Raw genomic sequence first — 12,623 nt, forward strand, 5'->3', positions numbered from 1 at the left:
ATTTATAATGTATGCATAATAATTTATTATAAAAACCTGCATTGAATTAAGTAGCAGAATGAAACTTTTGCAAATAAATTAAGTTTCAAAATTGAAGCACAGACTTCTTATTCAGCTACTCAGCACCCTTACCGTAATCTCGGTAATAAAGTAGCAACCTTATCCGTATGTCGTATGTGTATTTTGACTTTTGTTGCCACGATGCCAGGTTTCTCTTGGAAATGAGATTTTTAGGTTTAAAAAAAGGTTTAATAAAAAACAAATTCAAGGTGACTTTGGTAATTGCACTCAACAGACCAGCTTTTCTGACTTGACTTGACCTTTCTGGACTACACAGCCGGGGCTGAGCAGCCGCCTCCTTCTCAAAAATGCGTGTGCTTTTTTCCAGCTCGCTCCCGGCTTGTAACCAGCACGCTCTGCCGCATCATGTGCCAGAACCTTTTATTTAGAAAAAAAGGGCGCTTGGGGGATCCAAGAGGAAAGAGGCAGGTGCTCAAGCCCCCTCCACCCCCTCTATACGTGCCTGTACAGACTCCACTATGTTATCACTGGTGGTGTGCACAAAGTGTCCACCAATAGCTCATATTTTAAATATCTCACCTCTGACAAAGACCTAAAACGCTGGCTGTCAGCGTGCACACTTCCCAGGTTGGATATCAGCTGGAGGAGAAAGATAAATTGTGGAGTAAGTTTGATGAAGTAGTAGAGAGTGACCACAGTGGTAAGAGAAGGTTGATGGAGGTAGCATAGGATGACAGGTTGATGTATCATGGTGGGGATATGTATGATCATGTGGATTCAAGAAAATCAGAAATAAATTCAAACTTGTGCACACAGTCATTAAAGATGTATGCTCTTCCTCCCTAAGAAAAGTTCAGTTGAGAGAAATCATTAAAACTCCAAAAATGACCCTGACATTCAAGGGCATGATGGATGTAAACATCTGTCCACAGCTGTAGGTTATGTAATAACCAAACCCAGTGAGGAAAAGGGGGAAATAAGTAGCTTAACTTAGTTAAGCTACTTAAGTATAAAAGTTGATAATGACACTGGGGCTGCCATATTTGAATACACATTCTGCAGTTAACCTTCATTTTCCTTATTCTCAATGACACCTCTGTTCATTTCATCATATTGTTCCTGCCCCCACTGCACCAGTTCTCTAAAATAAACCACTTTGTGATTTATATCAAATAAAACAAAAAGAAGTAGACCAATGTTTTTATGTGTTTTTACATCTAATATATTTACTTATATTAGTAATCAGACTGTAGTGAACAGGATTTATGTAGGAGGTTGTATATAAAAAAAGAGAAATGACCTATTCTTGAAGTATCTTTATGACTTATCATGATTGTACTCATATTGTCATCAGTCCAGTCCTTTTTCGTCACTTCAAGTAAGTTCATAGAAGTGTGAGGTTATATTTTTTACAATTTCTGCTGCCCTCTTGGCTAGATCGATCTTGAAAAACACTTTTAAATGTTAATGACACTTTCTACCCAGATAAATAAAGGATATGTAAAAGTCACTTGTCATTTCTGGCTCTACATTACTTGATATTTTTCATGATATATGATACAGCTATTTTAGGACAGATTTGAGGTCAAGTCATTTATAACAGCTTAAATTTCTGCAGTAATTTTTTGGCAAATACCGGGAATCGCAGGTCGCACACTGGCATGGATAAGCAGCAGAGGTGTGTCTATTTGTTTTTATAGAAAATTTTTATTCAACATACATTTTCCAGCAAAAAGGCAATATACAGGAATAGTTGTCGTACACTGCTGCTACACTGAGGATTTTAAAGTGGAAAAGATCAAATTAAGGTGTGATTCTGCAGGTCATCTCTGTACTGCACTTCTTAACAAGACAAACCAATGCAGTTAGTTTTTAAAAGAAAAACAATCCAAATGTAACAGAGGGGGAAAAAACCTGTCAATGGTACATCTCTTTGGAGCTTTGTTGAAATGATCCAACCCTAGCCAGGGGCGCGGGTGGGACATGCTACCTGCACAGGAAGACACATCAGAGAGGCCATTAGGAGGAGTGACAGCGCCACCTGCAGTACAGAAACCACATGAACAGTAACAGGAGCAGTGGAAGTATTTCTGCAGCCCGCGTGACATCGACATTGCAAACTACAATGCAAAAGTTTTGCAATTTCTTTTGCAATTTATGACTGCGTTATTTTACGTACTCTTGTGTTTTACGTTATGATCAATCCTGTCCTGCTCAACAATTTTAAAAAGGTATCTAAGGAAGCTAAAGTTGAATCTTATGGAGGAATGTTCACATTCTCTAGGTCGAGATCATGAATATTTATAACACTTATTTATTTATAATGCTTTTAATTCAGCACTATCAGAATATTTGTATGAAGGTTTGTAATTTGATTAAAAGAAATACACTTGTATTTCCTCTTCAAGTAGCAATATTTCTAACCTAGATGATGCTAAAAGAAAAAAAAGTTCCATACATGTCAAAGCAATTAAAAAAAGACAAACTTAAGTATGTTCTGTAAAAATTATAAAAAGAAAAAGAAAAAAATATTGGGGGGAAAAGACAAAAAGGCGTATTTCTAATATCACAGTAAATCGAAATAGAACATAATACAATCATTAAAATAATGTATGTATCTGTATGGGAATTATCATTTGAATAAGATGGTACTGATTTAATTACACTTTGAATATCTGTGTCTGGAAAATTACAGAAAAATTAACAATTTTTTCCCCATTGTTAGATTAATCGTTCTTAGTGACACTGATGCTGTTACATCCAACCCTTTGCTACAACTAGTTGAAAGGAAAGAGCAGAACGGAAAGAAAAGGAGTCCTACAAGGCTGTGTGGACTGACTAACACTAAAACTACCACTTCATCCAAACAAACAATAAAAAAATAACCAAAACATCAAATCTCTTTCACCATGGATCAAACTCGCTCACACCTGTATGAACCTTTCTTCCTCTCAGCATCTTTCCCCACACACCAAACTTCCTTTCAAAATTCCTCCACTAATCACAAGGCAGAGAACAGAACGCTACTCCCTAGATGGATAGGTGTATTGTTTTTCCATTACTATCTACTGTCTTTGTTTGCTATATCTGTGTTTCCAAACCAGCTGTTAGCTTGGTACAATTGACTTCCTTATTTGCTGCACACCACAAAGTGCAGGTGGTGGTCTTCTGGTGGTCTATGTGGGAACTGAGAAGTGGTCTGCTGTCGTAAACTATAAAACTAGAAGGTTTTAGGATGTAGAACAAAGCAATAAATAAGTAAACAGCTAAAAAGGTGCATAGTCTGTGTGGAGCGGTCAGGGAGCCGTCTGGACGTGGCCGCGCCATCTTCCAAATCATCAGTGGATCAAAAAGAAAACAGACAGAAGCAAATCCTTCATCTTTATCTGCTGCGATGATCATTGGCGTGGCTAAAGGTCTGCGTGTCTGCAGAAGGTTTCTCACATTTCAAAATGAGTGAAGTGTGGAAATATCTGAGCTACACAAACATAACAGCCACGCAAATAGGATGTTTGGGGGCTTTTTATTTAAAAACTGCGATACAAATTTTTCATGTCGTGACTTAGATCTTTTCTATTAATTCAGTAGTCAAAACATAATAATGATTAAACACATGGTAAAATATAATCAGCATTTTGATTGTAGCATTGCAATTAAATACAAGTATGTCATTAGCATTATCAGCTTTAACAGCGCCAACATAATTCTGAAAGTCACCATTTTTATTGCTTGGAATCTTTTTAAAGTCACGTTTACAAATCCAGACAAACTCTCCACAAACAAACTTACTCAACAAAAAAAACAACAACAAAGTAAAGCAAAAATAAAAAGAGAATCTGATCAAGAATGTGTTCAAGTTAAAATACAATCACAGCAGTTTTACAGCTTTGAGCGGCTTCTGGCTCACACAAATTGAGAAGCTGAGCTGTAAGAATGAAAAGCAGCTGATTTTGTCTCCACCTTTTAAAGCTTTTTAAATTATGTACAGTCTGGTTCTCTTGGGTGAAGACTCATAAGCTGCCTTTGAGTGTTACAGGTTCACGTTCTGCTGATTTTAAGACACTGTGTGGTGAATCCACAGCCCAAAGTCTCTCATGGTTTACTGTTTTCTGTCTGTGGTTTGAGTCCCTGAGCTTTTGGAGTTTAACACTTGGTGATGATCACTAACCAGGTGAGACCCACAGTAGTTCACTGTGAGAGTGTCCATTGCTGCTTTACTGACTGACCCCAACCGGTCGTAGCAGATGTCCCCGCCCCTCCCTGAGCCTGGTTCTGCTGGAGGTTTCTTCCTGTTAAAAGGAAGTTTTTCCATAAAATCCATCCATAAAATACTGAGAATTTTACACCTCACACATACTGTATGTCAAAATTAATGCTGAATATGAAATCCATCATTATTCTCACCTCTCTGCCCTCTTCTAATGTACTTTATAACTACAAACAGAACTGCAGTACTCAGAGCTCCACCACAAAATGCTGCTACAACCACGCCCACTCCACAGCAGGACTTCAGCTCAGCTGTTTTCTCTGAAACACATTGAACAAAAAGTTAATGCAGCACAGAACAGTAGACAGAACTACTGTTAAACAGCGTCTATTTAAAACCTGAAAATTCCACCAAGGATGAGAACAGAAGAAGAAATCTTACCACAGTGAGGCACGTAGATCTCATCATCAGTAACATGGCTGATCTCCTGCTGTGTGGCTACACAGCGGAAGACGTTGGTGTCTGTCTTGGTCACAGCGATGAGGAGGGTGACGTAGTAGCGGTCTCCTCTGTACGACACCTGCGGCTCCTCAGCGGGAAGGATGTTTCCATTGCTGTCCTTCCACTCCACCGAAGGCTTTGGAAAAGCACCTGGAACCTCACACTTCAGCAGCGCCCCGTCCTCCGTGATGTTCAGGATCCCAACAAAAGGCTTTGGAGCTGCACCTGTGAGCACAGCATGAAGCTACAGCTGCAGCACAAGGTCACGGAGACTAATATACTGTTATATTATATACTCTGTAATGTTATTATAGTTTTCTTCCATGAAGGTGGATGAAAACAAAATCAGTTTATGAAATTTTACTTAAATTAATCACCATAAAAAACTAACTCACAGTCAATTAAACCAAAGTAAATTAAACAACAGAACTATAGTCCAGTACTACAGTATACTGCAGTTACAGTACTGTTACAGGTGAGTGTTATCACATGACCGTAACCCACAGCGTCTCAGACTAAAGACAGAGGTGGAGAAATCAACAGGCTGATGATGTCACTGATGTTTACATCTGCCTGTGTGCTACAACTCTGCACCCAGAGGCTGTGCACCATTCACTCATTTACACACAGAACTCTGAATAAAGCTTCAAATTCAGGTGTCACAGAGAGACAAGGCCACACAACAACCTGTTCACATTCTTCATGTTGCTGCTAACTGTGAGCTGTTCTGATTTGCAGATCTCACAAACCCATATTTCATTCCCAGCAGAACCCAGATTTGATCATTTTGAATTTGATGGCAGTTCCAGAAAATCTGAAGAAATCTCTGTGGGCAAGGGACCTCAATAGAGTAACATATTGTCCAGTCACAGGCCTCTTATACTGTACTTCTCCAAGATCATGCTAAACTGCACACTGGATCTATTAAAAAAAAACATGGCTTCGTAGTGGCAGAGTCTGAATACTGAACTTGGCAACATGCGGTGCAGATGTTTCACCAACATTCCTGTCACAAAGTCCAGCACATGCTCTCCTCAGCTCCCAGATGTTTATGGACCGCTGTTAAAAGAAGAGAGAATGCTGCACAAGGTAAACCTGACGCTGTCCTTCCATTTTGGAGACATGTTGCTGCCATCAAATTAAAAGACCCCCTTTTCTTTTCCTAAAATATAATTTTTTTGTCAGTTTAAACATCTGATATATTTTCTGTGTTCTATTCTGAATGAAATATTTAATGAGACCTGAAAGTCGTGGTATTTTATTTTTATTCATATTTAACACACATTGGGATTATAGATCAAAAACAGGTTTCAACACCGTTTCTCCTGATCTGTGTTTAACAGCAGAGCATCACAGACTCTGATTTACTGAACTGTTTATGCTGTTCAGTATCAACACTTCTCAAATGATGCTCAGGCCTGCAGAGCTGCAGCACACGTCACGGATATAAATGACATCATCACTCACCTGTGACGTCACCTGATCGGTCCTTAAAGACACGTTCTGAAAGGCAACAACAACACGTTTTCACTCTGCATCATCAGCTTATCTCCTGCTGTTTGCTTCGTAGTTACATTTGTACAATCTAACAGTGAGAGCCACCACATCATAAGTGCAGAACTCAGTACTTGCATTATTGGACTGATTAAAGCAGCGATCTTAGTCGTGTTTTCAGGATGTTTTCAAAAATGAAAAACTCACCAACGATGAGTTTAATGTTGAAACTTTGTTGCTTTGGCTGAAGATGTGGAATAATACAGGAGTATTCTCCACTGTCCACCAGCTTGGTGTTTCTGATGACTATGGAGGCGTTACCAAGCTTCAACTCTTCTGGGAAATGTGAGACCCGACCTTTGAACTGCTTGTCTTGTCCCGGACGTCCGTTATTGTATTCGTCGCCAGCAGAGTACAGGAACACCTCCTTCTGACCATCTTTCTTCCAGTCAAAGACCTCATGTTGAAGGCTCAGCTTGGTGCTGAGGGAGCAGGGTAAGATGGCATCTCTTCCTTCTGGGACCAAAACTGTGACAACTCCCCATCCTGAAGGATGAAGCATGTTTTAATTCTTATATTTCAATAAGTCAAAAGTCCTAAAACACATGTACGTAGCCTCCATTACTCTAAAAACACAGTTTATAAATATGAAAAAGATTTATTCAATGATTTCATGTCATACTTTCTGAAATGACCACGAGACTCGTTTAGTTTTGGTTTTGACAGGTCAGTGTGTCACAATCATCACACATTTTACACTTTTTAATATTGTGTGTTTTACTTGTGTTTACACAAGTCACTCATCAGTCCTACAACCTAGACCAATGTCTAAAAGACGTTTTTCAAAAGTAAAAAAGTAGATCCAAGATAATTCCAGTTTTTTAATATAAAACAATATTAAAAAAAAAAAACGATTCAATTTGTCGTCACAAAATTGAAAAAAAAATGTAAATCTACTCCTGAAGAGCAGCAGAGTCAGTCGTTAAAAAGATGCTTTTTGCGTTTTTCAGTTTGATGTAATTTCACTTTTTTTCTCAGTCACCTGCAGTGTTGGGTAAGTTACTTTAAAATAGTAACTTAGTTACATTACTAGTTACTTCTATCAAAAGTAACTCAGTTACTTCAAGTTACTCGTTACTTTCCCTAGTAACTAGTTACTAGGGAAAGTAACTTTGGTTTTACTCAGAATTCTCTTGTTAATGTGTTGCTTCCATAACTTTGCCAGTCTTCTAGCTTGCTTACTTGCCACAAGTGCACTGTGCCACCTACCAATAGAAAGGAAAAGATAATGTGCATATTTCCACGAGAGAAATCCCACGCCTGGACCGTCATTGACCGCTGCCATGATTCTAGCCTACGTCACAGCGTCATGTGTGCCTTTTACATCCAACACAAAAACTGCAGTTGTGGTGCTTTGATTGTACTCAGAACTCGGAAATTCTGCCTTCTGAATAGGAAGATGTAGGTAACACCAGACTGCAGATGAGCTGCATACAGGGCTGGACTGGGACAAAAAAATCGGCCTGGGCATTTTGACTAGAGACCGGCCCACCATTATAGGAAAGATCATAAAGCCTTTGAATGAAAACAAACGCTGTTGTGACAGTGATGTACACTGTTTTGATGGTATATATGCATCAATCTATCAATCCTTTGTTGTAAGACTCAGATAATTCTTTTTTAAAAGTGAGACATTTTAAATGAGAATAAGAAAGAAAAGTATTTCCTTGTGCCCCCCTCTCCCTGTTAATGCCCAACCTGGCCCCCCTGGCAAAACTTTGCTAGATCCGCACCTGCACAGTTACCAGCTGTCAGCTACCTAAAAAAGGATCCTGGGGTTATTTGTCTCTCAGAAACAGTTCATAACTTCCCTTCAACTCATTTATGTCACCTAAAAGGTAAACCTGTTTCTCCATCACCGGTTCAGCTCTGATGATTCAGTAAGGACATCTCCTGGTTTCATCTTCATGTTTCCCTCTCACCACATAACCAAACCGATATCATGACCAGCAGCTTTTTTGCAGCTGTGGCTCCAGCAAACATCAGCTGATAATAGAAATTAATATTAAATAAATTCTAACAACAGCTGATCAAGCTTAAACGTGCTGCTGTTGTTTAGCGCGACATTCGCTAGTTTCCTGTTTCTGGCGCAAAGTGGGCGATAAACAAGCAAGAGAGCCGATCAGCTGATCATTGATCAGTTTTCATGATTGAAGTAGAAACGGGAGAGGGAGGGGGGAGAATGAGAGAAGAAGAGGCAGCTGTGCAGCAAAGACACAGAATAACTCCAGCTTTGTGCCTTTTTCATTGTAGCTGAATTACGGGACAAACTGTTCCTTTTCACCTCAATAAGAAACGCGTAATATTTTCTCTGAATACCAGACGGGACGGTTGGCAACTCTAATAACTTATGAACAAAATAAAGTTCAACATCATTAACATCATAGCACCCACCCAGCTGTATAGAAACTCCGTCATGCTAGCTAGTACGCAGTACGGAAAAAGTCAGAATAACGAAAATAAACTCCACCTAAACTTGGTTTATATCTGACCCAGATAGACTGCAGGTCATAACTTCTTACCTGAAGTTCACACTTGGACCGGCGGCTGCCTCGGGTCTCTTTTCCTTCTGCGTCCCCTTTCCCTCATTCACCTGCTGGCCTCCACCAATTGCTAATGTTACAGAATCTGTGGAAGCTCCGCGATGCCGCCACACGAAGTAACGAGTAACGACCCTATCTAAATCCCAGTAACGACTAATCCTTCCTGATTTTGGCATAATAACTAGTTACCGTGCTCGTTACCACAATAATAACGTAGTTACTGTAACGCGTTACTTAATAACGCGTTAGTCCCAACACTGGTCACCTGGTTACCCAGCATGCCTCAGTGGTATAAATTTGTAATATGACATTTGTGTCTGTGGTTCTCCCTCATTCAGGACACAGCAGACTTGAGTGCAGAGGGTTGTTTGTTTGTTTGTTTGTTTCCTTCCACTGGCCAAGGGATGAGTTTCCTTCCTCTGACAGAAAGTATTTTTCTATAGTGGAAATACACAGGACTGATACAGTAAACTCTTAATTCACTTAATTCACAGTTAAATTTGTCCAGTTGTATATACTTCTATTATTACTACTACCAATACTACAACAACTAATAATAAGAAGAAGAAGAAGAAGAAGAAGAACCACTATCCTCTCTTTTCTCCCTAAAACAATAAAGAGAGCTGAGAAACGTTGGAAACTATAAAATCACACATATTGTTGTGGTTGATTAGCTGTTATAGTTTGTTCTTACCTATGCTGCTTCTTCTGACGTACAGTTTTCATTGTGGTTGAAAAGAAATGTTAAACCGCGAGTGAATTTAAGTAGTACAGACTTTACTTTGTTTTGGTCCACAGAATTACCACCACCTGTAGGTTGGAAAGGCAAAAACGTCCTCTTTCTGGCACTGTGGAGTGCCAGAAAGAGGTTCTGTGATATCCTAGGATTAAGGAACCACGGAGACCATGTTTAACTCACAGTTACTTCTTTATTAAGAGAACCGGGGCATGCGCCCCACAGACTGAAAACTCTCCAACAACTGTTGCCCCCTGGTGGATAAATCCCTGCCACAACATAACAGGTTCTATCCAATAATCTGAGTAATCCAGATTCCCTTATCTTTTATATTCTGGATTTATAAAATTAAAATTACACATTCGTAACATTTAGATTAACAGCACTGTATAAATTTAGCTGAAAATAAAATTTATGATTTTTATTTTGGCCAGCACAGGTGTCACTTTTGGCTTCCGACCAAATCGTCTGAGATTTTCCCTGGTGTGGAACATCTTGTATTTTTTAATAATACTTTGTACTGTAGCCACTGGAACTTGAAAACACTTAGATATGGCCTTGTAGCCCTTTCATGACTTTTGAGCAGCCACAATGCACAGCTGCAGATCCTCACTGAGAGCTGAGAAAAAAATTTTTTTCCACAATAATGCCTCTTGTACATTGTCTTATTATCTTTCGGGAGACACTTGTCATTTCCAGTCAAAACAAAACTTGCTGGTTGAATAAAAGTAATTTTAAGTCAAAATTTGCCATGGGTATGAATAATTATGAGCTTGACTGTTGTGTGTTTAATCATCGTGTTTGAAGTACAGAGTTTCTTCACTTCTGGTCAAGAGAAATAGCGCCCCCAATAGGTGTTCATTGCTTGTAAGAGGAAGTGCTTTGCATCCGGTGTGCGCACCGATGGAGGCACTTGTAGAACTTTGGCAAGCTCATCCGAGCCTTTTCGATGTGGCCTCACAAAATGATCACGACCACAACAACCGTGAAAATAGTTGGATAGACATTGCTGCTCAATCACAGCTGCCTGATCAATGTTTTTCATTAGCAATTTAGCAAAGTTGATGGTGGTGGTGTGCGTGTCTGTGTGAGTGAAAGACGGAGAGGGAGAGCGAGCGACAGAATTTCTGTTATAACCTTCATTGTATGGACGCACAGTGTGAGCACTCGGGTCGCATCAGAGCATCGGGTCGTATAGTGTGAGACCCTGCATCGTGACCTATGAACTTCTGTTACGTCAGCTTATATCACCTCTGAGGGTAATTGGTGGTCAACGAGGGCAGATGAGCAGCAGGTGTGCCCTAAAAGGAGAAGGCAGGGGCAGAGAGAGACAGGGGAGGGGCAGTAAAGAAGGAGGAGGAGAGGGAGAGGACAACACCACGCCCACACATTCCCGCAGCCTCACAGGGTGTAACAATTTCTAACCCCTGCGAGTCAATCGTACAGTTTGAGCAGGAGCATAAGCCCAGCATAACTCGCACACGCACGAAAGAAGACGCACTGCAAAAATCTGACCCAATAGGCTTATGTTATGTACTTATGTGCTCTCTTGGAAATTAGATTTTTATTCTCAGTTAGTTTTTTACCTAGATAAATAAAGGACTAATAAAACAAACAAACAAACAAACAAAAGCTGTCTTTTGAGTAATCCAGATTCCCCATTTTCCTCTACGATCTTTTATATTCTGGACTTGTAAAATCAAAATGACACATTTAAAACATTCAAATTTACACCACTGTATAAATTTTGCCGAAAATCGTATCCGTGTTTTTTATTTTAAATTTATCCGATCGCTAAATGAATGCTAAATGAATGCACCCCATGCATGTAGATGTTGCTGAACTGCAGAGCTCCTTCAGTGACAGACTGCTGCATCCTCGATGCATGAAGGACCATTTCCGCAGGTCCTTCCTCCCTGCAGCTGTCAGACTGTACAATCTGAACTGCTCCCAACAAACATAGATGTTTACATCAATGCTGTAACTGCAATAAGTTAGTTAATTAACCAATTCGCACTACAACCTGGTTTGCCTCTTACCTGTAATTATTTTTATTTAATTTAATAACTGTACAGTACTCTCTGTTTATAGTAACCATTGTCCTTAATGTAAATATGTAAGAAAAATTGTGTATGTTTCTGTTCCGTGTCCTGTGTACTGTTTGTAGTATATTTGTCTTTTTGGCTGCTGTTACAACCAAATTTCCCCTTGTGGGACAATTAAAGGATTATTCTATTCTTCTATCAGTTATTAAGCATGAGTCTTCTTACCGTTTTCATGTCCTTTCGCAGACGCAGTTACAAGAATAAGGCAGAAATACAGAAACTCCTGAATTTTCATCTTTTTAACAAGTCCATACAGTAAGATGCACATTTCACGAACTGGCGGCTCGCTCCGCAAATCGCTGAGTAAATGACTGGGCGCTGAAAGTGTGGAAAAAGTTCTGTTTCATAGCGTTCGTTTTGTGTCTCACAAAAACGGAGGGAGGGGCCAGTGCCTCCCTATATAATAGGCTGACATACCGTCAGATGTCATTCAAAAACCTCTTCTCGCTTCTCACAGAAGCCTGTAGACAACTGTGCTATTGGGTGCTAAAGCTAAACTGTCCACAGATTCGAGTTAACAACTCGGTCGCCGGGCGCTTTGTTCCCAGCTTTTCAGTTGTCCACTAGCAATACTGTTCGATAGCTAGTGCGGGTGCCATGCGGGTGCCAAGTAGCAATACTTTCACCCAGGGAAGTAGCAATACTTTCCGAAAGCGAAGTAGCAACACTTTGCTAATAAAGGTACCCCTAGCTTCACCATCAGGTAGCAATACCCTTCGACGCCAGCGGAGCTAGAAGAGGACATGACAACTAAACCAGATACCACAGTGTGGGAAGAAATCTGTGTTATAACTGACCACGTCCTCCGCCTCCACAAGGTAGCCATACAGGCTACTGGGAGAGCCATGGGCCTCATGGTTCTTCAGGAGCGAGCACGCTGGCTCGGGCTCACCAACCTGACGACCAAGGAAAAAGAGGAACTCCTCGACACCCCTGTCGTCCCTCAAGGTCTCTTC

At 40.1% G+C, this 12,623-nt stretch overlaps 1 protein-coding gene across 1 annotated transcript; it reads right to left on the minus strand.

Moving 5' to 3' along the window:
- Positions 1-4,390: 4,390 nt before the first annotated feature.
- On the minus strand, positions 4,391-11,935 carry LOC102793778 (V-set domain-containing T-cell activation inhibitor 1-like). Its single transcript, XM_087840258.1, has 5 exons — positions 11,833-11,935; positions 6,431-6,769; positions 6,197-6,232; positions 4,670-4,954; positions 4,391-4,548 (listed from the first exon to the last, which is right to left on the minus strand). The coding sequence occupies exons 1-5, from the start codon at positions 11,933-11,935 to the stop codon at positions 4,391-4,393; spliced, it is 921 nt and encodes a 306-aa protein (XP_087696384.1).
- Between the last annotated feature and the right edge of the window lie 688 nt (positions 11,936-12,623).

This window comes from Neolamprologus brichardi, chromosome 4, assembly GCF_056152115.1.
Source record: "Neolamprologus brichardi isolate AB-2024 chromosome 4, ASM5615211v1, whole genome shotgun sequence".
Classification (NCBI taxonomy): Eukaryota; Metazoa; Chordata; class Actinopteri; order Cichliformes; family Cichlidae; genus Neolamprologus; species Neolamprologus brichardi.

What these genes read in the sequence shown, in the direction of transcription:
- LOC102793778 (XM_087840258.1), bottom strand. Translation starts at nt 11,935, where the DNA reads ATGTGCATCTTACTGTATGGACTTGTTAAAAAGATGAAAATTCAGGAG. An exon ending in TGCGAAAGGACATGAAAACG is followed by an intron (nt 6,770 to 11,832) that starts GTAAGAAGACTC and finishes TTCATCCTTCAG; the next exon opens with GATGGGGAGTTGTCACAGTT. An exon ending in CAACATTAAACTCATCGTTG is followed by an intron (nt 6,233 to 6,430) that starts GTGAGTTTTTCA and finishes GTTGCCTTTCAG; the next exon opens with AACGTGTCTTTAAGGACCGA.